Raw genomic sequence first — 23,135 nt, forward strand, 5'->3', positions numbered from 1 at the left:
TTGCGAAGGTAAATAAGTGATCAACGGAATCTTCGGAAAATATCCGCAATAGAAGCATTCCATCATTGCATTGAAGATTGAGGAAAGAAGAAAGTTCCGGCACCAGTGATCTTCAGGTGTGGTCTGTAGTACTACGCCTTCTGCCTTTAGGCAGGGAATGTGTGGCACTTGAAAGCTTTCGTTTAAATCGCGGAAAAAAATCAGTTTGGAAAGTCAATTTCTTTCTTTGGATGCTGCAACAGATAAGTCACACGTCGTGTGAAGCCAATAACACTTTACCTTCGCCTGTGACTGCTCAACCATCTGTTTTTCATTTAAAACTCGAAGTGATTCGATTTAGATTAGAATTTACGACTAGAACAACTCATGCGGTTTGTGGGTAAAGTTCACTGTTTTATGTGTAATTTTGCAAAAATTGCAGGTACATATTTTGACGGTATATGAAACATTACAAAAAGTACGCTTTCGCGAATGGCTCTTAATAAGAATTTACAAGATCACCCTGTATATATATAGTGCTTTATATCGAAAAATGTAGACAGTTTATACAACTTATAGATTGATCAGAACACATTTTGGGACATTATTTTAAGCAAAATTTATCCTTTCATATCTGGCACCATTCTGCTTGGATAATGAAAGGTGTACTTTTTTTAAACTTTCACATATTGAAAGTTTTAAAATAAACCGCTTTTCCTCGAGCAAATTGTTAAAATCCTAAAAATGTTTTTTGCATAAAACACTCAGAGCGTTCAAAAATTCCAACCCGAAGTAAACTGGGGGCGTCTTCTAAACTACTTGATTTCAATGCCATTTTTGAAGCATTAAAAAAGGATCAATTAAAGTTAATATAATATAAACGTGCAATGTAATGAAACTAATTACAGTAAAGTCCGCTTATAATAAACCCGGTTATAGTGAACTTTCGGTTAAAACGAACTTTTCTCCTTTAATTGAAACGTCATCCATAAAAACCAACGTATTTTTTTACTGGTTAAAACGATCCCGTTTATAACGAACTTCTGGATATAACGATCACTTTTTGGGTTAGTTGTATATTCACTTTCCGTTTATAACGAACTTCCACGCTCAACAACAGCTCAACAAACTCAGATGAAGATGTGCACAATTTGGTCGAAGAACAAGTTAAAACCAAATTGAGTGATTTCGATTTCTTCGAATATGTGAGCAATGATAATGGCATTCTTACAAGAGAAATATTGACCGATGAGCAAATTATAGACTCCGTAATCTCATCTACAGCTTTAAGCGATAATGAGGAAGATGACGATTTAGGTGAAACTGATTCTACTGTAAACACTAATGCTGTTCCAACCATTTCTGAAATGACGAAAAAAGTGTGCGAAACTCGGAATTTTCTACAATCACGCCAAGTTCCAATCATATCTGGGAGTCATTTTGTGATATTGAAAACTACATAAATAACATCTATTTTTGCAGTAGAAATGTACAAACAAAAATTGCAGACTTTATGAAGTAGATTTAAAATTGTGTTCTGTTTATCTTTTTGTGTTCTTTTTAGTTATACCTACTAACTTCAACTACTCTATGTAAAAATGACGAAATAAAATCCACCACGTGTTTTTGTATTATTATTCGCTTATAGCGAACTCCGGATATAACGAACCAGTTTTAGTTCATTTTTCAAGTTTGTTATATCCGGACACAACTGTATTTGCGAAAAATGAACAGAACAAAAACATTTCCAATCTCTTCTGATTTCTTGCAATTTGACAAAATGCACAACTTTTTAAAAAGGAGCAAGTAAAAAAAAGCGAAACACTTTGTATCTAGTTGAAGAAAAGTCCGCAAATTTCTGTATTTTCAATTGAAAAAATCTAGTAATTCATAAAGGGAACTGTGCAAAAACTGCATTCCTTTTAAAATTGACGACTTATTTGTATTTTTGTATGCTTTTTTGCGGGGTATTATCAAAGAGGGGCGAACTAAATGTTGCAGCCTGATAAGAATTCGAGAGGTTTGACGAGAAAATATAAGACCTTAATTTAAAAATTGCGTATAATTAATGGAAAAACAGATACAACAATTTTTCGCAAATTCACAATGCAAATTGCCTAAATTTCCATTCATCTGCTCTTTGATTAGTTACTAGTTTTTCAACATCTTCAATGCTTCCCTGGCATCGTTTAGTTGCAAAATGTTTAACTTAAAAAAAAGAGATAATGTTTATACATTTTGAAGAACACTAAACAGTCCATTGCTCTGAGGCACTTAAAATATTTAAAAATAATTTAACAACTTTTTGACGACAATAAGAAACAACCGAACTTAATAATTCGTGAAATGAGCAAAAATTCATAGTAATTGTATGAAATAAAGTTAGACTGATTGCAACAGTCAATCGCAGTTACCTTGAAAATATTAATGATTCTGAAAAAATGTCACAATTATCTCTATTAAATAAATACTTTCACATATATTGTGACTATTCTCACTATACAAAAAATAATATATATAAAAAAAATTCAATTTAAATCATCTCGCATTGTGTGATGATTATTATTTTTTAATCGGTATATTCGTATTCATTATTCATATCAGCTTAGATCCATCATCTGATATATTTGCAGATCGCGCTAAATGGAGTGCGGTATTATTTCCATATGCCGTTCAATAAAAAAGGAACCGGTTCTCATAACTTTCTTTCGCTATTCACTTGTATATCAAGCTGTTTCCAATGATGTAAGTGCAAAAAATCCATCAGGTATTGTTGAACCAATATTAATTCATATATTTTCACATAGCACATTTCTGATGACTAAAACTCATTAACAATGTGCATTGAATGTGTACTTAAAAATGTATAATCCACTAAACTAGGAGTAAAAACACAATGTGAATGTTTTCTTCTGCAAAAAATGGCTCAGCCCACTTATCCATCAATTGAAAACTGAGGATTTCAAGAAATCTCAGCTGTATAACTTTTGCTTCATTATTGTAAAGTTTTTTTGGACAACAAATTGGCGAATTATAATAATTAAAGGATGTCAACTTACCCAAAAAACTTGTGCATCGTTTCCACCTAAAATAGAACACTGTTAGAGGTTTCAAAACGTAATTAACAGAAATTTAATGATAATTTTTGCCTTAGAAAACCGCCTTCTGTGAATACATTGGGAACCAAGCAATGCAATTTCTGCTGATTGATTTCGTTTATCCGCAATCGAATCAATAACAAATGCGAATTGTCAGAAAGTTAATTAATTACTTTGGATCCGTAAACTCATCGCCAGGTAATTTTATCCAGCAGATTAGTTGAATTTTCGTTCATTTAATATAAATGTAGATTAATTTGATTAGAGGGACAGGTACGCGGTATGCTACATCTTAGATATATTTCAACTACTCACCAGATTTCTTAATAAAAAAAACTAAAACATTGTGTTGTTTAGAATCATCTAATATAGCGCAAGCTCTGCTCCTTAAATTATACCTACTAATAATAAGCGGCTAGCACAAAATATTCTCAAATAACAACGTGCTTAAGCACGCAACTTCCTGTATATGCGACCAGAATTTTTATTCCTCTTAGGCCAATTCGTCTTCACACCTTTCAGTTGTCCCTCGATTTGAATGATATATTTTTCCTACTTTCCAGCTAATATTCAATATACAGGATGGCCCATTAGTATTTTAAATAAGTCACAAACATGTTGAAAATTGCAGTGGACGTAAGGAGCTTGCTTTAAGTGGAACTCTGTATATTACTGAAAGCTGTAATTTTACCAGTTTAATACGTGGAATATTTTAGAGCTGTTTTTAACGAGTTTTGAGGTATTTTTATAAAAAAATTACAGGAAAAAATGCATCGTGTTCAAATAAGAAAATAGTTTGAAGTGTCTACACAAACGCTTATATTACTTGGTGGAGCATATGAATGAGTTTCGGTTTTAGCACCAGGTGATCAACAAAACGGAACACTCGTAATTTTTCCGAAACCCCCATTAAGTTAAAATTTCGCATTTTACATAAAAACAGCCAATAATTACAGTGAAATACCGCGCTCTCTTACAATTATAAGCCACAAAACTTTGTGTCTTGTTATATTCATATACAGGGTGAATAGTAGGTAGGTAAAAAGACTAAATGAATATAAATATATATATGTTTATTTATAAAAGTACAAACACATACAACAGAGAAATATCACAAATCTGCAGAAGCACTTTACAACTATTTGAAAAACAAAGGCCTAAACCTAGTGTAAATTTACGAGAACAACTCAACATAGAGAACTTTATAATAAGTTATACAGAAGCAATATAAAAAGTTAACTAACACTATTCAACCAAAAACCTCGCTTTCCATCGAATCGTTTTCCAAATGTTCTTGGTTGATGATATTTTGATCGTCATCGTCTTCGCTCGGTAACTGATCAGTGTCCATTTCGTGTTGGCAATCCGATGAAGAAGCAGTCGTGCTCTGGCTCATAATGTCTTGGCCATCAATGCCTTTATTGCGCAAATTGCCCATCCAAAAAGCCGAGGAGCAATTATTTGCTACCAAAGCTGCTTTCACGCGATATATTATAGATTCTATTGTAAGCTTGAATGATGGTATGTGCGCTACAACGCTGGCATCCCGAGTAACTTTCGACGTACAACAGAGATGATGCAGAAACCTTGTGGTTGCTTGAATCGTTTTTAAAATGTTGTAAACTTCATCAGTGTGCATTTTCATCATGATCTCCATCATGGGGATGCCTTGGTTTAGGAATACCTTCAAAATTCCATTGGCTTTCTTCATAAAACACGCCATTGTGCGATTTTGAACGATTTTGGCGACTTCCATTAGATTGACCATGGCAGTGGCGACGTTTCGCCACAAAGTTAAATGGCCCGCATTGGACAAGGATTGAATTTCGATTTTTGTCGCATCTAACAATCTGTTGCATAACTCCAAATAGAATACGTGAAAATTTTTGCGGTCAATTGCTGGCAATTTGGGTAAACATCCGTCTTTCGGTTCAAGCGATTCTATGTCTTGCAGCAGCGAATCCACTATTTCAGTAACTGCTTCTGTGCTAATATCCTTCAAGTAGGCCTTAATAAGGATATCCATGTGCTGATTACAGGCTTGGCCTTGATCCAGCTTGCCAATATGATCATACCATCTCCTACTGAGGAATGTTTGGGCCAAAGAAGACAAGATTTTCTTAATTTCCAAAGTAGGCGCAGTAAGGGAATGGGCGGCTTCAATTGACCTGATAAGACTAGTGGCGTGACTTAAATGCAAACAATGTTTCTCAAACTTATTCATTTTTATGGCAAAATCCAGCACCAACTTGTTAATGGATATCATCGTTTGACTATTCATATTTTTGGCCGATTTAAGGATGCTTTTCAGTAAATCCGCATTGCCAGAGTGCTGGAAACCCTGCCACTGAAATATCAAGTAATAGATTTCAAAAATATCTCCTAGGCATGTTTTAACATCGCTTGCCTCATCCGTGCAATACGATTCGGTTCCTTCTTCCAGCAGCTGGTCTATTTTCTTCACAATTATATCTAGAAACTTGTTAATATTTCGGACGATCCGCACACAGTCTCTCATAAGATGTTCTGGACTAACATCATTCAAGTGAGAAAGTCCCATGTTTTTGTGTCGCGTTACTAGCAAAAGCTTGGAAATAAAATCCGCAAAAATAAACTTAAGTTGGCAAATATTCAAATGAATGCCTGACAATTCATCCTCATCGAACTTTAAGGGATACTTAATTAAACATATCAAATCAGTATCCATTTCTCTGAACTGTGGGCTGACAGATGATCTGCTGGAGCCTCCAGTAGCCACCGACTTGATGGACTGTTGAGTATTCACAGTGATATTGCAAGTTTCATTAGTAACTACAGGTGCAGACTTAATTTTTTTCCTTGGCGGCTTTACAGGCTTTGGCTCGGCTACTGCCGATGGTTTAGCCCCAGTTTGCATGGAATGCAAGTAACTCAACGGCAAATTATGCCCAGGCATTTGCTTCAAAAACACCTGCAGTTTCCTCTCCACTTCAAGAAGATCATCCAGTCTTTTAACTACCCGCTCTTGAATTAGTGCATCTTTCTGAGTAACAAAGGCGTTGATCACTTCCCTGAACCAATTTACGCAGTGAAATAGAGAATCTATCACTTGCGCGATTTGGTTCGGCTCTAATTCATCAGGTGCATCTACATCGGGCAAAATAACGCCACAGCCTAATAAGGAATCTATTTCTGACAGATTTGAATGCTGCCTGAAATGGAGTAGCCTTAAAACGCGAAAATTAGAGGCCAGTAACAGGATATTGTCAGTTTTCTCACAAAATATGTCGCCAGCTATGTTAATGGAAAATACTGTATCGGTTTCTTCTGGTCTATTAAGCATGTACTGCATGGAAAAATGCACATCATCAGTACCTTCCGGGGTGGCTTCCGTAAGGAACGTGGCCTGGAAATCATCTTCAACTTTCTTATACAACCAGTAGAGAAAGTGCTTATTCAAAACTAGCTCACTGGCAAGAATAGAAGCTAGTTGGTCATAATACAAACACATCAAGCCAGGGTTGTGTTCACAAGCACAGCTAACTAACTCCAATAAATCGGCAGCTTCCTTGGCAGGACCTGGAGCTAGTTTCCTCATCAATTCAGACTTTTCCAAAGCTTCTTCGGAGATTTGCTCAGATTCCACCGATGCTGTATGTTTAACCATGACAATAGCACTAATTATGCCCTTGTGCTTAACAGTCTTTTGTGAGCAGGACAGTTGTTTGCGTATTATATTATACAGCTGATCCTTAAAGCCCGAAAACGACTCTTCAGCCTTTTCTCCACAAAGCAACGAGCATAAAATATTGAAAACAATCTTTACATCTTTCAAATCCAATGTGTCCAGCTTCTCAAGCAGCAGCATTAGCAAAACAATGTGAGTTTGCATTTTTTGGTGCTCATTTCTGACCAGGGAAAGAACTAGCTGTAGCACACAACTGACGGTGTGGTGATCATTAGAGCCAGTTAATGAAATTAGATTTGATAGAATTTCGCCGCGGTAAACTGCCGACGTATACTGATGCTTGAAAAGGCTCTCAAACAAACAGATGGCGAATTTAGCAACGACCTCGTCCTTAGCAAATCGGAGTAGACAACATCCAATTTGCATGATGTTCCTTATGTAATCTTTCAGGAGCTGCTGGGTGAGGTACTTATCAAATGTCCTTTGCAATAATGCTTCTTTGAATAGTCCCAAACTGACTCGCTTTCGAAATATCGCTTCTATGATCCTTTTCCGCATTTCGCAGGTTTTATGCAACATGAACATAATTAGAAAATCTATGGGCTTGTGATCAGAATGAAGCTTGAAACTCGAAATAGTATTAAGCCAGCCCTCGGCTACGAGCTTTTGAGTTAACGCTGCATTTTGCAGGCAATAAAATATCACGGTTTTATCAGACCCGTTCTCCTTGAAACTGCCGCCCATCAAGTTGTCCAAGGAGTTTCGAATTTTTATCAAAGTGGGCAAATTTTGCGACTTGAAGTCACTTAATACAAACTTAATGAGAATATGATAAGCCTTAAATGAAACCCCTACCAGAATTCGCGCTAAAATTCTATCATACAATTCCGCCTTCACATCAGTTTCCAGATTTAGGGCGGTCAAGCAGTCCACAATGGCCCCACAAAGCTCTTCGTTTTCCTTCAGAAGTACTGTGAGTTGTTTGGCAGCCAAATCACACTGGGAATCTGGGATTATTTCCGGGATGGCCTCCAGAATTTCCAGCTGGCAGGCGAATGTGGATATTTCCAGGATATCAAGCAGCTTTTCCGCCAAGGCGCTGCCATTGTTCAATGTTGGAATGCATCTTAACGGCTTGAGCAATGTCCTTAGCCACGACGTGTCCTCCGTGGTTTTGGTGGCAATGGAAGTTATACTCTCCAAAAGCAGCTCTATGACATCATCTTGAAGATCAGGAACTTTGAGGAAGATACTGCAGCAAGAACAATTGGTCGGATTTAATTAGACAAGGAATTAGCAGCAACCAGTACCTAAATAGACTATCCTGGTAGAAGCCAGTATCGCTATCAGCAGCCTTTTGAAACTTGGTAGGAGACAGAAACTTCCTGAAATGCGTTTCACTTCGGCAGAAAGCCTGCAAGTTCTTTAGGAATTCCTTGTTCACATTGGACTGGACATATCTGCTTAATTCTCTCACGACCAGTGCCTGTTCCTGATGTAAAATGAGTGGATCTTCGGGATTTGAAGTTAAAGTAATTCCGACATCGGACAGCACCTTCCTCAACTCTTCACTAACAGTATCTTCCATTTTTTTCTTAGTTAAATTTAAGATAAACTGAGAACTAATGAGTTTTTTGTTTCGCTTGATCCGGCATTAGGTTTTCATTTTATCTCAGTTCTCTCCATTACAGCCAAAATTGACACATTCATGTGGGTAGAGGAAACCAAAATAACTCAATTTTAACGTTGCTATCTTTGAAAATGTTGAGTTACCGCTGAAATCATAAGAGGTTAGGAGCATAGATAAAGACAGGTTAGGAGCACAGACTTGTAGCGGATTCGTTACCAGACTCATTCGCCCCAGAAGGTTGGCAACACTCCAGATGCCAGACGTACCAACAGTGAATGTAAGGGGCAGCCAGCCATACAGCTCCCTCGAGGAAGGACAACGCCCAAGCGTCGCTTCTCGACAAAAGGCCACTGAAAAATATTCAACACAGCACAACAACACATATTCAGACAACCTGCCTATTTAAAGTTGAAAAACTGGACGAAAAAGGTTAAAAATTGCAAATCTAATCAGTCCCTAGTCCCTACTAGAGTTCATAAAGCGTGTAATTTAGAGTATCATTCACAGCAGAAAAAGACTAATAATTGAAGGTGGATTTGCAGCAGAACACCCCTATGTTACATAATAAAGCAGTCTACTGTGGAAAATTTGACTAGTTAATATTGAGCAAAAAATACTTAAAACTCGAACTGTTCTTATTGAAAATGTGTATAAGAACCGTTTGATTTCCCGTTTAATTCAGGGAAAGAATCAATCATTATGTGGTTTTGGGCTCTCTGAATTTCGATAATAAACAGTTACTTTCGTTGTAGATTATCCCATTACTAACAAAGCTTGTAGATTGAAATCCGGCAACAGCAAGCTTTGACATTGAGTGACATGGACAGTACTGACATTGACATGCGCGGCATGTTTGTTATCAGCCAAGTGGAGGACAATTATATTTGTTGAAGAAAAGAGAAGCTTTCGCATATTATTATTTTATTATCCAATTTTTTAGTAATCCAGAACCAAAATTCCATTGTATAGAAGTTCTGCTTTAGAATACAATAAGAGGATTTCAAGTGGATCGTGATCAAACACTAAACGTGAGTGGTAAATAATCAATACGCAACATTCCATTTACCGAGTCCTCTATAGGAAGATCCGATTTTATTTATGGACGCCAAGGATGAGTGCGATTTGTCGGTAATTCGGTCGTTGCCGATATGCGAGCATTTTTAGTATAGTAACCCCATATTGTAAAATAAAGTTTTCGTACGATGATTTAACATTTGTTTTACTTTTTGTGGTATCATCGCCCCCCTGGTCTGCATCAGTCTTAAACCAACGTAATTTTCAATTATGGTATTCTATGCCGAGGAGACCTCTTCAAGTATTTCTAGATTTGTGCCCACACTCTAAACTAAACTGCTAAACAGTCCATTAATTCAGTTAACTTCACTTATGTAAAAATCTCGTTTTTTTTCTGTTTAAAAATCAGCAATTCAATTTGCAGGTTTGATGTAGTCAACAATGGCAAATAGTGTTGTTAAGGTAACTGATGTTACTGATGATCCAGAAAGTGACAGTTTGTTATTGCTGGTTGGTGAAGATGGTAATGTTATTCCAGATAGGCAAACAGTGGATAATTTTCTAAGTAAGTACCTTTTTTCACATTCTTTAACTCTTTTCGATACGTGCTCCTTTTTAGAATCCACATCTCGACCTACGAATATACAGATAATGCACATTGATAAATGTGACCAAAAGAGTATAGATGTAACTGTAGATAATGTTATTTATATGCCTGATAATATGGACGTCGTTAATGAAGGTAATGAAGACACCACATGTCTTATACGATCTGTTTCCATACAAATGAGACACTTCAAGTATATGCTTATGTTGTAGATATAACTACAAAGATTGGAAACATGCAGGATATTGACACTGTGGCACTCAATCTTCATAATGTAAAACTAGATCACGATTATACATGCCTAACATTGCCCAATCAAGCCTCCTCAGCTCAAGGCGACGACGAGGATGAAGACGATGAATTGAGTAAATATAAAGCTAAATCTTAGACACTCTAGAATGATGTCAATGTTTTTTTCAGCTAACACTCTGAATATAATGCATGGAAGGGAACGGTTGCAGAGAAATGCCCCCAAATCTATAATGGTCAACGTGCCTTCGAAACCTTCCAAAGGCATTAAGATACTTTCTTCCATAACTATCCCTGCACCCAGCAGTCCAGCAACAACTCAAAAAGTCTTGGACAAGAGAGAACCTACCATTTTGAACAAACCTACCCCTGTTGTAATAAAAGGAAAGGCTAAGGTAAATTAGTCGATTGCAATGTAAAGCTGTGAATAATCCAATAAAGTACATTATTTATCCAAAAAGTACATATTTACTACTCGGTTATAACTTCATTCTATGCTCGAAATGAATCTTGTAGTCATGAGTAATAGGTTGCTGCTTCCAGGTATTGCATACATCTCCTAAATTGCAACAGGAAAAGCAAGAAACTGAACTTAATGAAAAATGTCCAACAAAAGGGCAATCCAATGAAGAAGAACACGACACAGAAGGCGAAGGTAAAATCATTGTTTTCTCTCACATCAATTGCCAATTTATTGTTAAAACATGTGCAGGGTCTGAAGATGAAGACTCTGTTACGGAGGACGATGAAAATGATTCAGACTTCGATATCCGAGAGGAGATATCGGGAGTTAAGGGCAAAAAGGCAGCAAAATCAGCCCGAGACATTGAAAAAGCAAAAACACCTCACGAGCCATCAGTGGCAACACCCGATACCCAAATCTCAAAAGTTAAAGTTAGCGATGCTAAGCCTGATTGTAAACCCGAATTAAAATCCGAGAAAGTAATAAATATCCTCAATTTTTTTAACAATTCCCAATAAATTAAGTACATTTTTAGAGCAATGAGACGCCACAACAATCGACGGAAACACCATCAGACAAATCACAAACAGACCGAAAAACTGATCAAGAACCCGAAGTAAAACCTGAGGATGTCAAGCCACCGGAGAAAAAACACCCAAAGAAGAAAAAGGAGCCACCAAAACCGATCCCAGGTATGTTTGTAAAAAACAACAAATAAATTTAAAATTGTCAACATTTCTTAATAAACTAGGAGATTTTGCGCTGTTTTCCACTCCTGATATAATCCGCAAAGTTGGTGGCAAAGATCCAATTACACCAACCAATCCAGAAACGCCGACCACACCAAAAGGAATTAAAGGATTTGATCACAGCAAGCCTCAAGTTCCAATGAAAACTGATCCACTTTCATCACCGAAATTCGGTAAAATTACACCAGAATCTCGATCAAAATCGATATCGGAAATGTCCAGTACTCCCCCTAAGCAGAATCGGCTCAGTCTAGATGAAAAAGACAGAATGGATAAGGACAAACATGTACAACACAGGACCAGGTAATCGTCGGACAGTTTGGGGCAACTTTGTATAATGCAAAAACAGCATTTTTCTCATCTATGGGTTTCAAATTATTATTCAGTATCTGCAGTATTGATCATCATCAATTTTAATTTTTCTCATCCAATGTTTTCAGTTGCTCTGAAAATAGAAATAATTTAGAGCGGTTTTACTGAGTATTTTTCATGTATTTATTAGCAGTACAGAAGGGAAAGGCAAAGACCGAAGAGACAGCGTGGATAAGCACAAAACATTGAAAAATACCGAGGAAAAACGCAAGCTAGAGCATCTTAGCCGCGAACGACTATCTTCAGATTCGAGTTCGGAACGAGGAGCTTCCGTATCTGAACGAGATAGGAAACTCTCAGAATCCGATAAGCCTGTGCTTAGATATTCGAAAAATGCCGGGGAAGGTCAGGAAATAAGTGCACAAGATGTTAGGTGGGTTGAGTTTATTTTCATCAAAATCTGGAGTGTTGTTAAAATTTGTTTTTCCAGAGCAATTATTATGAATGAAGATACTAAAACTTACACAACAAACACCATCCCAATACCCGAATCCCCAGTTCAAGTGTTAAACAACCCAGAGGCCAGTAACTTGAATTTGGATGCTTCCGGATTGGATCTGGATCAATCTATTCTGGACAACATCAATAACGACATGATATCAGAAGACATTCTTTATCAAGTGGCAAAACAACTCGTTTCCAATACCGAATTGCAGAACGCAATCGATAAAGGAATTAATGAAGGAGTACTTGATACAAGCGGCATTCAAGATGCTATGGATATATCATCGCAAATGTCGCAAAGTTCAAATAGTAGCTCGTTTTCAGTAAGTACAACAGTTAGGTGGGAGTGAATGTGCTTGATAAGACACATTTATTTCAGGGAAGCCAACAGAGCGATGTTATTAAAGAAGGTACTCAAATCGTTCGTCCTGACGGAAGAATCCTCGTCCTACCACCTATTGAAAGACCGACAACTAGAAGCAGGAACAAACGTAAAGACGAAGTTGCCAAACCTCCTTTCAAGTGAGTGTTTCCATAATTTTCGATTTCAAATATTTTTTAACTTTTTTAATTTCTAGACAACCGCCTACTAAATCGGATAACCGGACCAAAGAACGGTAAACCATAATTTTTATCGTTGGTGTCGATACAAAAAGTGCGCTTTTAATCTTCATAAAATATTTGCAGGCCGCTCCATAAACCCCTAGATGACGAACATGTGTCCGGTAATGAACTAGATAGCTCCGAAGAAGAAGAATCTGAGGATGACCCAAACAAATTGTGGTGCATTTGTAATCAGCCACACAATAATCGTTTCATGATTTGTTGTGATACTTGCGAAGAATGGTATCATGGGAAATGCGTCAATATTACAAAGGCAATGGGCCAACAAATGGAATCAGAAGGAAAGGAATGGATTTGTCTGTTTTGTAAGGTAATCACTTACTTGTACAATTTGGTTCCTTAAACCACTCTTTCCAACGACAAATTACAAAAGAAGCGTGTATCTGTGCGTCCAGAACTGACGAGCCGAGCCTGATTCGCGGCAAATTAAATTGATGCATCATCAAATGCTTTTAGAAGCCGCAGCCTGGAATTTTTTGAAATGGCGTTAGCAAAAGACGGATCAAAATTTAAGATGATGCCGGAAATTTGAACTTAAAAATTTTAGAAAAATTAAATTGTGATTTTTACTTATGCGACAAAAATCATCCCTTAAAATCTTGAAACAAAATCCAGAATCCACCTGGATTTTGCCATTATATGTCTTCAATTTCTCTAACTTTGTTTAAGGATTCCGCTCTAAGAAGGCCAATGGCTGCAGCTCGAAGAATAAAAAAGGCCTCTCGAAGCTCACGGGAAAGTAGCAGTTCTTCAAAAAAATACGAGAAGGAAAAGTCAGCGATTTTAATGCCTTGTGTGGTCTGCCAAAGACCATCTAGGAAAAACTCGATATATTGTTCGGAAAATTGCATATTGTCACACGCTCAAGGAATAGAAAGGGTACGGTCAACTCAATTAAACTTTTGCGAATCTGCTATGCAATACTTGTTTCTATGCAGGTCGTGGTTTTTGAACGATCAACAGGAAATATGCTAACTGGAGCCAAAGCGCCCAGTGCAACCAATTTAGATCAGTGGCTGAAACACCATCCCGGTTATGAAGTGGTGCGGTCAGGTGGGAAGGTCGTGACAACCAAAGTAAAGGTAAGTAACATTTGTACTCATTTTTCCATTATTTACTGTTTTGGTCGTTTTTAGCCGGGAAACTTATCCCAATCTAAGTTGAAACTTGTCAAAAACGCCAATAACGAGGGGGTATCCCTTGCTGTACAGCAAAAGGGAGTTAATATAGGTGTAATGGCGCACTCACCTAAACGTTCGTCGCAAACAAATCAGGAACAAGGAACGCCCAAAGTCACAAAACTGATGAAAGTTACGCCAAAAACCTCGGTAGTAAAAGATTCGAAAATCAAGCTCATTAATCCTCAGCCAATGCCCACAGTGCTTAAGCCTAAAGAACCACAGACACCGATCAAGAAAATTCAAATTCAGACAACACTGTCTCCAATATCGCCTACTTCCTCAATTGTAAAGATTGCTAAGAAAGAAACTCCTAAAAAAGAAACTCCGAAGGAATCTAAAACGCCCAAGCCTCCCAAGTTGAGAACGAAAGACGATGTGCAAACACCTCAATCCAAGGCAGACGATATCCGCGATAATGTCCAAAAAACCATATTTGAACAACTTCTTGTTCGGCTTAAAGGAAGTGACATTAAATTAACAGATGAAACTGTAAGTATTTATCGCGCATTTCACAAATTTTTTATCAATTGCCATTTGTAGGTGAAAAACATTTCGATAGAAATCGAGACCGAATTGTACAAATGTTTCGGCGATACTGGACAAAAATATAAAAACAAATACAGGAGTCTTATATTCAATATAAAAGACCCAAAAAACCAAACATTATGGAGGCGCATATGCGAAAAGAGTATTAGTTCATACGAATTGGTAAGCATTGGGTTTTTTATAGTTTGTTAAACTTTAACGATTTTTTGTTGCAGGTCAGACTGTCTCCCGATGATATGGCCAGTCAAGAATTAGCAAAATGGCGAGAACAAGAAGCAAAACATCAACTCGATATGATAAAAAAGTCGGAAATTGAACTATTGAATTGTAACAGACAGTATGTTTTAAAAACACATAAAGGTGCGTACGTCAGATTAAAAAAGAACAATTTAATGGTTGATACTTCGTTTTTAATTTTTTTTTAAGTTTTATTTATTTGTAAGTCACCTATAAAGGAAGCTATATTTTAGGGGAAGAAGTCTTGGAAGATAATACCATAGGCAATAAAGCGGATAATACCGAAATAATCAAAAGTTTAACTGAGGGATCCACATTGGATACAGATGCGGATGTGAAAAGAAACAACTCCAAAGACCGCGATAAATCTCGAGACAAACGAAGCTCTTCGAAGCATGGCCATAAAGAGAAAAATCGTGACAAAAAACGGCATGTAAGCAGAGATAAAAGGGAAAAAGATAACAAACGTCGATCATCCAGTCACGATCGAAGCAGAAGCAGGAAGAGATCAAGATCCCGCAGCAAGGATAGCAAAACAGAAAAGAAAAGGGAGAAGAGAAGCAGATCGAGGAGCAGAGATGAAAGGGAACGAAGCAAGGACAGGGATAAGTACAGGTAATATCTTGCACATATTAACCTTCGTTGAATAATCCCCATGGATATTTTTAGGAAGTTGTCAGCCAAAGCTTCTCGGCATAAGAAAACTGGAAATACTTCTGCAACAGACAGCTTAGACAAGCGAGCTATAGAAATATTGGAGCAACTGAACAAAATTGCGCCCCCTGTAGAAGACAGACTGTGGAAGCATGTCCCACAAGATGATATTGTACCAGGTAATGGTAAGTCTTTCTGTGATTGTGTAGATTTGAGATCATTCCTCATAGATGTAGATAAGTATTTTTATTTGTGGCCGGTATTATGTTAATACTAGTTGCACTATTATTATCTGTCTTGGATGTTCCCTGTTATCCCACGTACGTACGAGTAGTATTGAATATTTGAAATGCACACTTGGCATAGTTTAGCATTTTCCATGTGCATCTTGAGTCAACATTTTATTACCCCGAATCTAACTGTAATAGAATTGTGAATATCTTTAACATTATTTAGCACCGATGGATAGTGACAGTGATCATGAAGTTCCTACATCTACAGTTACGATTCCGACTCCACCTCGGACTCAGGAAGTTGAGGAACTTTCCAGCCAATTGTCGATGGAAGGAAAAGCGGTATCAAAACTGAAAGAGGCGGATCCCGAGGAGGACAAAGGTCGATCGCCTTCTGCTAAAGAGCCTCGCGGTGCCATGCAAATTTGGTCGGGTACTATAAATATGGTAGATGTGGCGAAAATTTCAATAACCGCTCATGAAGTATCAGGTAACGAATTTTTACTCTTTCTCATATTTAGTGATTTCATTGTGTGCTATTTTGGTAGGCGATTGTTCCGGACTGAGCAAAGAACTGTCTCCAAGTCTAGATATTGTCGGAAGAATATCGCCGGATACTGTATGGGAGTATATTGGCAAAATGCGCAGCTCCAATAGCAAAGTTATATCACTGATTAGACTTAATGCGACAAATATAGAAGAACAAATGCCGTATTTGGCTTTGTATAGCTATCTCAGCAGCAGAAACAGATTGGGGGTGGTAAAAAGCACAAACAAATCTATAAAGGATTTCTACATTTTGCCTCTAGCTGCTCAGAAACCTATACCACAAGCTTTGTTACCCATCAATGGACCAGGTATGGAAAATCTATATATTCCAGCCTAAAATGCCACAGTGTTTCATTATAAATATTGCTAAGTTTACTCTCAAAAAGCATTATTGTTCAATTGCTTTGCGCTCACATTTTTACTATCATCAATCACATTAATTTCAAACAGTAGTTTCACTAAACTTCTGAACTCCAAACATCGACTCTCTCTGCTGAGTCAGGATTTTTCGAATTTGTAAAAAATTTAGTTTCTGCATATTTATTTTATCACTGGAAGTGATATCCATAAAATTTGGCTTGGCGTCAGCATGTTTTGCTATTGCTATTCTCTCATCTATATCTATTACTACTTTTCTTCTTATAGAATTTGCGGGGTTGTATAGAAATGTATGGTTCCTTATCCTCTACATATGTGTCTTGATTTATTTTTTTTTACTTACAGTCAAACAGTGGCTGGAAGCGTCAGTCAAGAAAATTAATGATCGTGTGCAAAATGGTAAAAATTATTTACATTTTTTACTTTCGTTGTGCATTTTAAGTAGTTAACTTGATTTTAATTTTATTTTGAAACTCCACGGCAGTCTTATATTTCAAGCGATTAACGTACAAAAATGATTTTGTACTACTTTTCTTGCTCATAACATACCTAAAAGGTACTTGTCTCGTTACAATTTTTCAAATCAAAATGGGTTGCATTTGAGGAAATTCTGATACTTTCATATTCGACAGATTGTACGAATTATGCAATGTAATAAATAGTTGTATTTAATCGAAGTAAATTTTCCTATTCTCTGGTCACAAAATGGAATAGCAGTCGAAATATGTGACGGGGGAGAATCGATTAAAATAATGCGGGTTATTATGTATTATGAAAAATCGAATCAATTCGATTGATTTTTAAAAAATGTCTGGAATTAATTTTGCAACTCGTTGGTCGAAAATGTCTAATATAATTTTTGTTAAGTGTTATTAAGATTATGGGATAAATTAAATAATTCGATTGTTTCTATTGTTGTTAAAGCATCTATAGCTCTTTTTGTACCTCATAAGAATAAAACCAACAAAAAACGAAATTCTTCAATCACTACACTTGTTTATCAGCGCCTTAAACGGGATCCACTGCATCTGCTTTGACTTGCTGTTTGCTTGTGAATAATATGTAATGTTTCTAATATAATGATGATTTCTAGGATTTGAAGAAGCTCGACCGGCCCTTCTGCTCGGGATCATAGTGCGAGATAAACGAAAACGGTCATATTTGGACATCATGCCTACAACAGCGACTCCACATAAGAAAACTCGTGTTGAAGTCCACGTGGTTCAAACACAGCCAGCCCGCTCATATACGCCTCCTCCCATGTCTGCAGAAGTTACGCCTACCCCACTTCCAGTGCCTTCAGTGCCCAAAGTAATAAAATATAATGTGCCGTGGTTTAATCTAAAACTTCTTTTTAACTTAGTTGGACCCACGATTAGCTAAACATGCTCCGCCTCCGCTACCATCAACAAGTACAACAGTACCAGAAATCGTTCCTCCACCTTTGCCAGCATTGAATTCACCGTCACTCATGTCCAAACTATCACCCCTGATAATGTCTATAGTAAATCCGGTCAAGTCAAGCACTCCACCGCCGAAATCTTTGCCAATTGAAGATGAAAACCCAAATGATGATGGTGAGTAAACCGGACTATAGATTGTGTCTGGATTATAGAATACGATAAATATTTTTTTATAGATGAGCCATACAGTCCTGAAGACTTTGATCCGGAAGCGTCGATCATCGACACCACTTCAGCTTCTTTGAATATGTCGACCATCAGTGAGTTATCAATAACTCAGACTAGTACATCGACGGAGCAATATATACCAGGTAGGAGGATGATGATGATGATAACTTTCCCTCTTAAAAAATGTTCATTGCGGTTTTCAGGGCTTGGAGGTGATTCAGATTTATCGGCAAAGAAATTAGATATCCAACGACAGATGGAGGAGTTGAACAAACAAATCGAGCAGCAAAAATCAGAAATTACAAGCATTACTAAGAACATAGCTACCGCCGAATCGGAGATAGTCGGTTCAGCGTTGGCTAGCATAGCTTTGCCTAGTAATTTACAGCAGATTTTGGACAGCATTAAAACTATTGGAACCACAAGTTCGGGCGAATCAAGCACCACTTCGGTATGACTTGTTTCTACACGTGATTCAAAATTGGCGTCAAAGTTTGCACAAACAAGGGGATCACAATTTATTTGATCGCACCTACAAATGACATTTTCTCATTAAAACGAGACCTAATAACTTATTGAAACAAATCCGAAATGACATCATCAAAGGAAGAGTCGACGCTAATTTTGAATGTTTTCCAGTGTGCTTTACTGTAGCAACTTTGATTTCGTTTTTCAGATAAAGCAAACATCTGCTCCAACTAAAGAGCCTGATCTAACTATTCCGCTAATTATCCCGAAAACATTCAGTAGGCCGTTAACATCAGGGCAGCCTTCAGATTTGAGCAGTAACACAATCCCTCTGAATTTGCCCGTTAAATCAAAACTAACACCGCCTCAGATCAATTCACTTCTGCAAGAAGAGAAGCCCACTAGTGTTCTGAGCACATTAAGCGAAGAAGATCTTATCAAAAAAGCAGCGGAAATGTTAAACGAAGAAGAGAGCAGTGTCGGTAAGAAGAAAATTTCTCCACCACCACCTAAACTGAATTTTCAGCCACCCAAGAAGTCAAAAATCGAGGTATCTTTACCGCCCGTGCCTGGTGTCGATGACTAAGGTTTGAACGGCGATTAATGTAGATTTATATAACTCGAAATGTCTTAGATTATAGGATGTGAGCTGGTTTTGTCTATTTTTAGCAACTAGAACCGGAATCTGAACAAATCAATAATAGATATACAATAAATTATTTTAGACAAAATCTTTAGTAACACTATCGTTTATACGACAAAAAATTCACTCATTATTATTTTTTAAATTATTTCTTGATTTCAAATTACATTCAGTTGATACATGCACATGTATAAAGCATACAAAATGAAATGGCGTTAAAAAATAAATTGACAAAGAACACTTTATACTAAAAGGTACTGTTGTTACATATTTAAATAATCTTCAAGGCTCGAACTCAATTAAAATTTGTTTTAATTTATTAAACAATTTTTTAATGCTCATGGAACCTAAATTTAATTGTTTTAAATAAAATGCTTCAAAACAACAAAAAAATGTATAATGGTCTTGGATTATAGTTTTATTCCGAGAATATATACGCTTGTTAGGCATTTCATGGGGTTACACAATATTTTAAATGTGTTCAAATTTTGCAATGAACTGTATAATATATTGTTTATTCTAATATATTAATTAAGTAATTACAACTTCATATCATATGTATATTAATTGTAAAATATTGCTTAGTTTGAGTGATTTACCAATTTGGTTCTAAAATTTACCGAAAAGAATTATTGAAAGTTCTGAATGCGCGCTAACTAACCAGCAACATTATTAAGTCAATTCGAAATATAATTGCTGATGTTTGAGATAAGATAACTACACTACATTTTTTTAACATATTTTCAAGTTTTATTTTAGGATTCGATAATTTTTCTTTATTATGGGTGATAACACAACCATTGCTTTAATTTTAAGAGGATTTTAACATAGATATTAGATATGGTTTGGTTCAGTAATTATTTAGAAATAAATATTATTTCTTTATGTATGAGTTAGCATTTATTTTATAGAATAGTTAGATACAGTGGAGCCTCGATTATAATAGTTAATCACGGACCTTGTTGAAACTTGCAAAACTGACTTCATAGAGCAAATTGTTCTGACTAATACGTGGGTAAAAATTGGCATCAAGAATTGTTTACTAATACATAAAAAATTATTGAACAAATTTGTACCCGTCATATAATCGTTGCTATACTGTATATATTGTACAAATTAATCATAAGTTTACTATTTACATTATATAAGTACTTTGTAAATATTTTTATCCGTTTTGTTTACAGATATCTTTTTGCTTCTCTCAGTGTACAGTAACATGAAAATCAAAATCCAGTTTAGTTTAATTTTTATTTCCATATAAACTTTAATTCACTACCGTTTGTCAAACAACTTTTCATATCTTAACTTTGTTCTAAGGTGATCATCATCGGAATAATTAATGTTCTGCGGGGGCAACATTGCTCCGACAACATTTCTTCCCTCTGCGTTTAAAAAATTGAAAGTCGGACATGCTGCTTCGGTGGGAAGAACTTCAAGGCAAATATTATGCTTTCTAGAGAAGCCATGAAGCATACTATAAATTTTATTTGAATCGGTTTTATCTCCCGTTCCTAATACTAAAATATCTATTTTTGGCTCTAACACTCCCAACAAACACAAAGAATCCTCATTTACATCGAAAATATCAGAGATGTTCCAAGCAAGTACAGATCTGGAAAAAAGTTACTTTATCTGAAATTTATATTTTTTTTTAATAAATAGAAAAATATCTTTTTGAACAGGTTAGTTTGCGATTATAATGAAACTGATCTCTAATTGACTTCAGGCAATAATATCACTGATCTTTGATCAATATTTCAATACAGGCAAAAACTACAAGCTTTGTATGTTGATTTATGAGCACGAATTGTTACTGAGACTGATAGTAAAGATGAAAAACTGTTGAAATCTAATAAAAAAATTCAAAGCGTTTACCTTGGAAATAAAACCATTGGTCCTAAGATTGTCATGTGATTGTTCAGTCTGAACCCGACCTACATAACATAGAAAAGAAACTAAAAACATGGCTTTGGTTTTTAGAAGAAGGAATTTAAGTCAAACAATCCCTAAGAAAATTTAGGAATTGAATATCTAAACTCATTCTGAGAATAGGTCTGGATTGCCATTTAAGCAAATTAGGTATCAGGTAATAGTGTAAATTACCTTGAAGCGTAATGCGTTGATAAGTGATCTTCTGAGTGTAAGAACACCCGAAATATGTAAATCAGTCCGCTCTAGTTGAATAGGTGAAGAATTCACAAGAAACGTTCATAGTGAAAAAAATGACTAGTAAGTGAAGGAGTTATTTTCAAGTTTATCGCATTTGCGCTAAGTTATATGAGCACTTTATCTTATCGAAGTGGAAACTGATCGAAAATCGTATTTCCACAACGAAATGGTCCACGAAGAAAAATCGTTAGTAAAGAGATTGGAAACTTCATGCTGGATGAACTATTTTGAAACATAGTACAGAAAGAAGAAATGAGATAAAAGTGGATAAAATATTGGATTTTGAAGTAGTAGCAGTTCCAAAAGCGTAAAGGTAAAAGTGTAAAGATCATTACACGTTCTTGGGCGTATTTGTTAAAATCAAAAGCTTACATTTATGAAATAATAACGAAGTTTAACACCATAGAGATAATATGTAGTAGAATAGCAGAAATACCCAAACGTTCTTAATTAACGTTAGCGCTTAAAGCTTTAAAAGACTCACTGGCGAACATTCGAATATATAAGTTTGTAAACCCCAAAAATCGAACATTATTAATGCTTAATGAGACTGCAATGAACAGGCATTGCATAATATTTGGGGTATAATATAGTAAGTGGCTGAAAGAAGCCAATCAGTAACACATCTAAGTGCACAACAACCTCAATGAAAGTCCGAAAAATAACAACTTTCAAACCAAATTCGAACAGCAAGTTGCAATGTTTGAATTTAAAGTGTGAACTTAAGATTTACCTGGCTAAATCCATCTATCATTAAACCAAACTCATTGTCTCTATTCATTATGTGCATAGTGGTCTTTCCTTCACCCTCATAGCCTCTGGGAGTATGTGAAATAGTGGATTTAGTTAAGGTTCTTCTGCAATTATTCAGATGAATTATGTGCAACCGACTATTAACGAACCAACCTTATTAAACCTCCTAAATTCTGTAATGATGTTTGTTTTAGCAATGTATTCATTGCAAACCACAAAAGACGTACTAAACTTTAAGAAACTAGAGTTAAAGACATAGAGGTTAAGTATCTACTGTAGCCTGTAGCTCAAGCTGTAGCGAATTGGCAGATGACATATTTAAAAAAGCACCCGGTTATGGACAAAAAGGTGAATTTTGGTATAATTGCAAACTTGCGATTGTTATGAAATCATAGTTTGTTGCTTTTTTTTTTTAATTTTCTAGTTTTGGCCCAAATCCAAAATACTTAAAAATTGTACTCACCATTAATAAACAACAAACTCGGGCAAGTTAGCTTAAAATGTTTTGTAAATATTTTTGTGAAAACGTTATAGAATCATGAAACTACATATTGATTCTTTGATGAGTACAAATATTTCAACTGGTGGTACAGTTTTGTCCTCGAAGCACGGCAATCCTATAGTTCTGCTTCTGCGGCCATTATGTGCCACCAATTAAAATATTTGCACTCTTCAAAGATATACCATGCATAATATTACAAAATATTAATTTGCAACGTTTAAATAACGTCTAGCGCATTTGCAGTTACATAAACATTTCTGAAACATATAGTGCAGGTAACTGAAACGTTTCGGGG

The 23,135-nt window shown here is 36.1% G+C and overlaps 3 protein-coding genes across 8 annotated transcripts; 1 reads left to right on the forward strand and 2 right to left on the reverse strand.

The window, feature by feature from the left end:
- Positions 1-4,129: 4,129 nt before the first annotated feature.
- On the reverse strand, positions 4,130-9,099 carry LOC109535725 (Fanconi anemia group D2 protein homolog). Of its 2 annotated transcripts, XM_048665297.1 has the most exons (3): positions 8,573-9,099; positions 8,055-8,519; positions 4,130-7,996 (listed from the first exon to the last, which is right to left on the reverse strand). In XM_048665297.1, the coding sequence occupies exons 2-3, from the start codon at positions 8,330-8,332 to the stop codon at positions 4,327-4,329; spliced, it is 3,948 nt and encodes a 1,315-aa protein (XP_048521254.1). In that variant the 5' UTR covers positions 8,333-8,519; positions 8,573-9,099; the 3' UTR covers positions 4,130-4,326. The 2 variants fall into 2 exon arrangements, with proteins under 2 accessions (XP_048521254.1, XP_019757226.2); XM_019901667.2 differs by lacking the exon at positions 8,573-9,099 and having other exon boundaries at positions 8,055-8,561.
- An 81-nt stretch (positions 9,100-9,180) lies between these two features.
- Positions 9,181-20,649, forward strand: LOC109535727 (death-inducer obliterator 1). 4 transcript variants are annotated; one of them, XM_019901668.2, is made up of 29 exons: positions 9,181-9,402; positions 9,813-9,953; positions 10,008-10,130; positions 10,208-10,360; positions 10,416-10,639; positions 10,788-10,899; positions 10,957-11,186; positions 11,243-11,399; positions 11,459-11,759; positions 11,959-12,201; positions 12,259-12,595; positions 12,652-12,794; positions 12,851-12,889; positions 12,960-13,206; positions 13,566-13,775; positions 13,835-13,978; positions 14,033-14,566; positions 14,618-14,785; positions 14,839-14,983; positions 15,094-15,475; positions 15,530-15,699; positions 15,971-16,237; positions 16,296-16,604; positions 17,020-17,073; positions 17,768-17,985; positions 18,038-18,251; positions 18,314-18,448; positions 18,509-18,756; positions 18,982-20,649. In XM_019901668.2, the coding sequence occupies exons 2-29, from the start codon at positions 9,830-9,832 to the stop codon at positions 19,357-19,359; spliced, it is 6,009 nt and encodes a 2,002-aa protein (XP_019757227.2). In that variant the 5' UTR covers positions 9,181-9,402; positions 9,813-9,829; the 3' UTR covers positions 19,360-20,649. The 4 variants fall into 4 exon arrangements, with proteins under 4 accessions (XP_019757227.2, XP_019757231.2, XP_019757230.2 ...); XM_019901672.2 differs by having other exon boundaries at positions 15,530-15,693; XM_019901671.2 differs by having other exon boundaries at positions 11,962-12,201.
- LOC109535729 (NADH dehydrogenase [ubiquinone] 1 alpha subcomplex assembly factor 3) lies at positions 20,646-22,802 on the reverse strand. 2 transcript variants are annotated; one of them, XM_019901676.2, is made up of 4 exons: positions 22,492-22,802; positions 22,319-22,442; positions 21,292-21,350; positions 20,646-21,028 (listed from the first exon to the last, which is right to left on the reverse strand). In XM_019901676.2, the coding sequence occupies exons 1-4, from the start codon at positions 22,542-22,544 to the stop codon at positions 20,689-20,691; spliced, it is 576 nt and encodes a 191-aa protein (XP_019757235.1). In that variant the 5' UTR covers positions 22,545-22,802; the 3' UTR covers positions 20,646-20,688. The 2 variants fall into 2 exon arrangements, with proteins under 2 accessions (XP_019757235.1, XP_019757236.1); XM_019901677.2 differs by having other exon boundaries at positions 22,319-22,439; positions 22,492-22,635.
- Between the last annotated feature and the right edge of the window lie 333 nt (positions 22,803-23,135).

Source organism: Dendroctonus ponderosae, unplaced genomic scaffold (genome assembly GCF_020466585.1).
Source record: "Dendroctonus ponderosae isolate FM_Combo_2020 unplaced genomic scaffold, Dpon_F_20191213v2 Dpon_F_20191213_3, whole genome shotgun sequence".
Classification (NCBI taxonomy): Eukaryota; Metazoa; Arthropoda; class Insecta; order Coleoptera; family Curculionidae; genus Dendroctonus; species Dendroctonus ponderosae.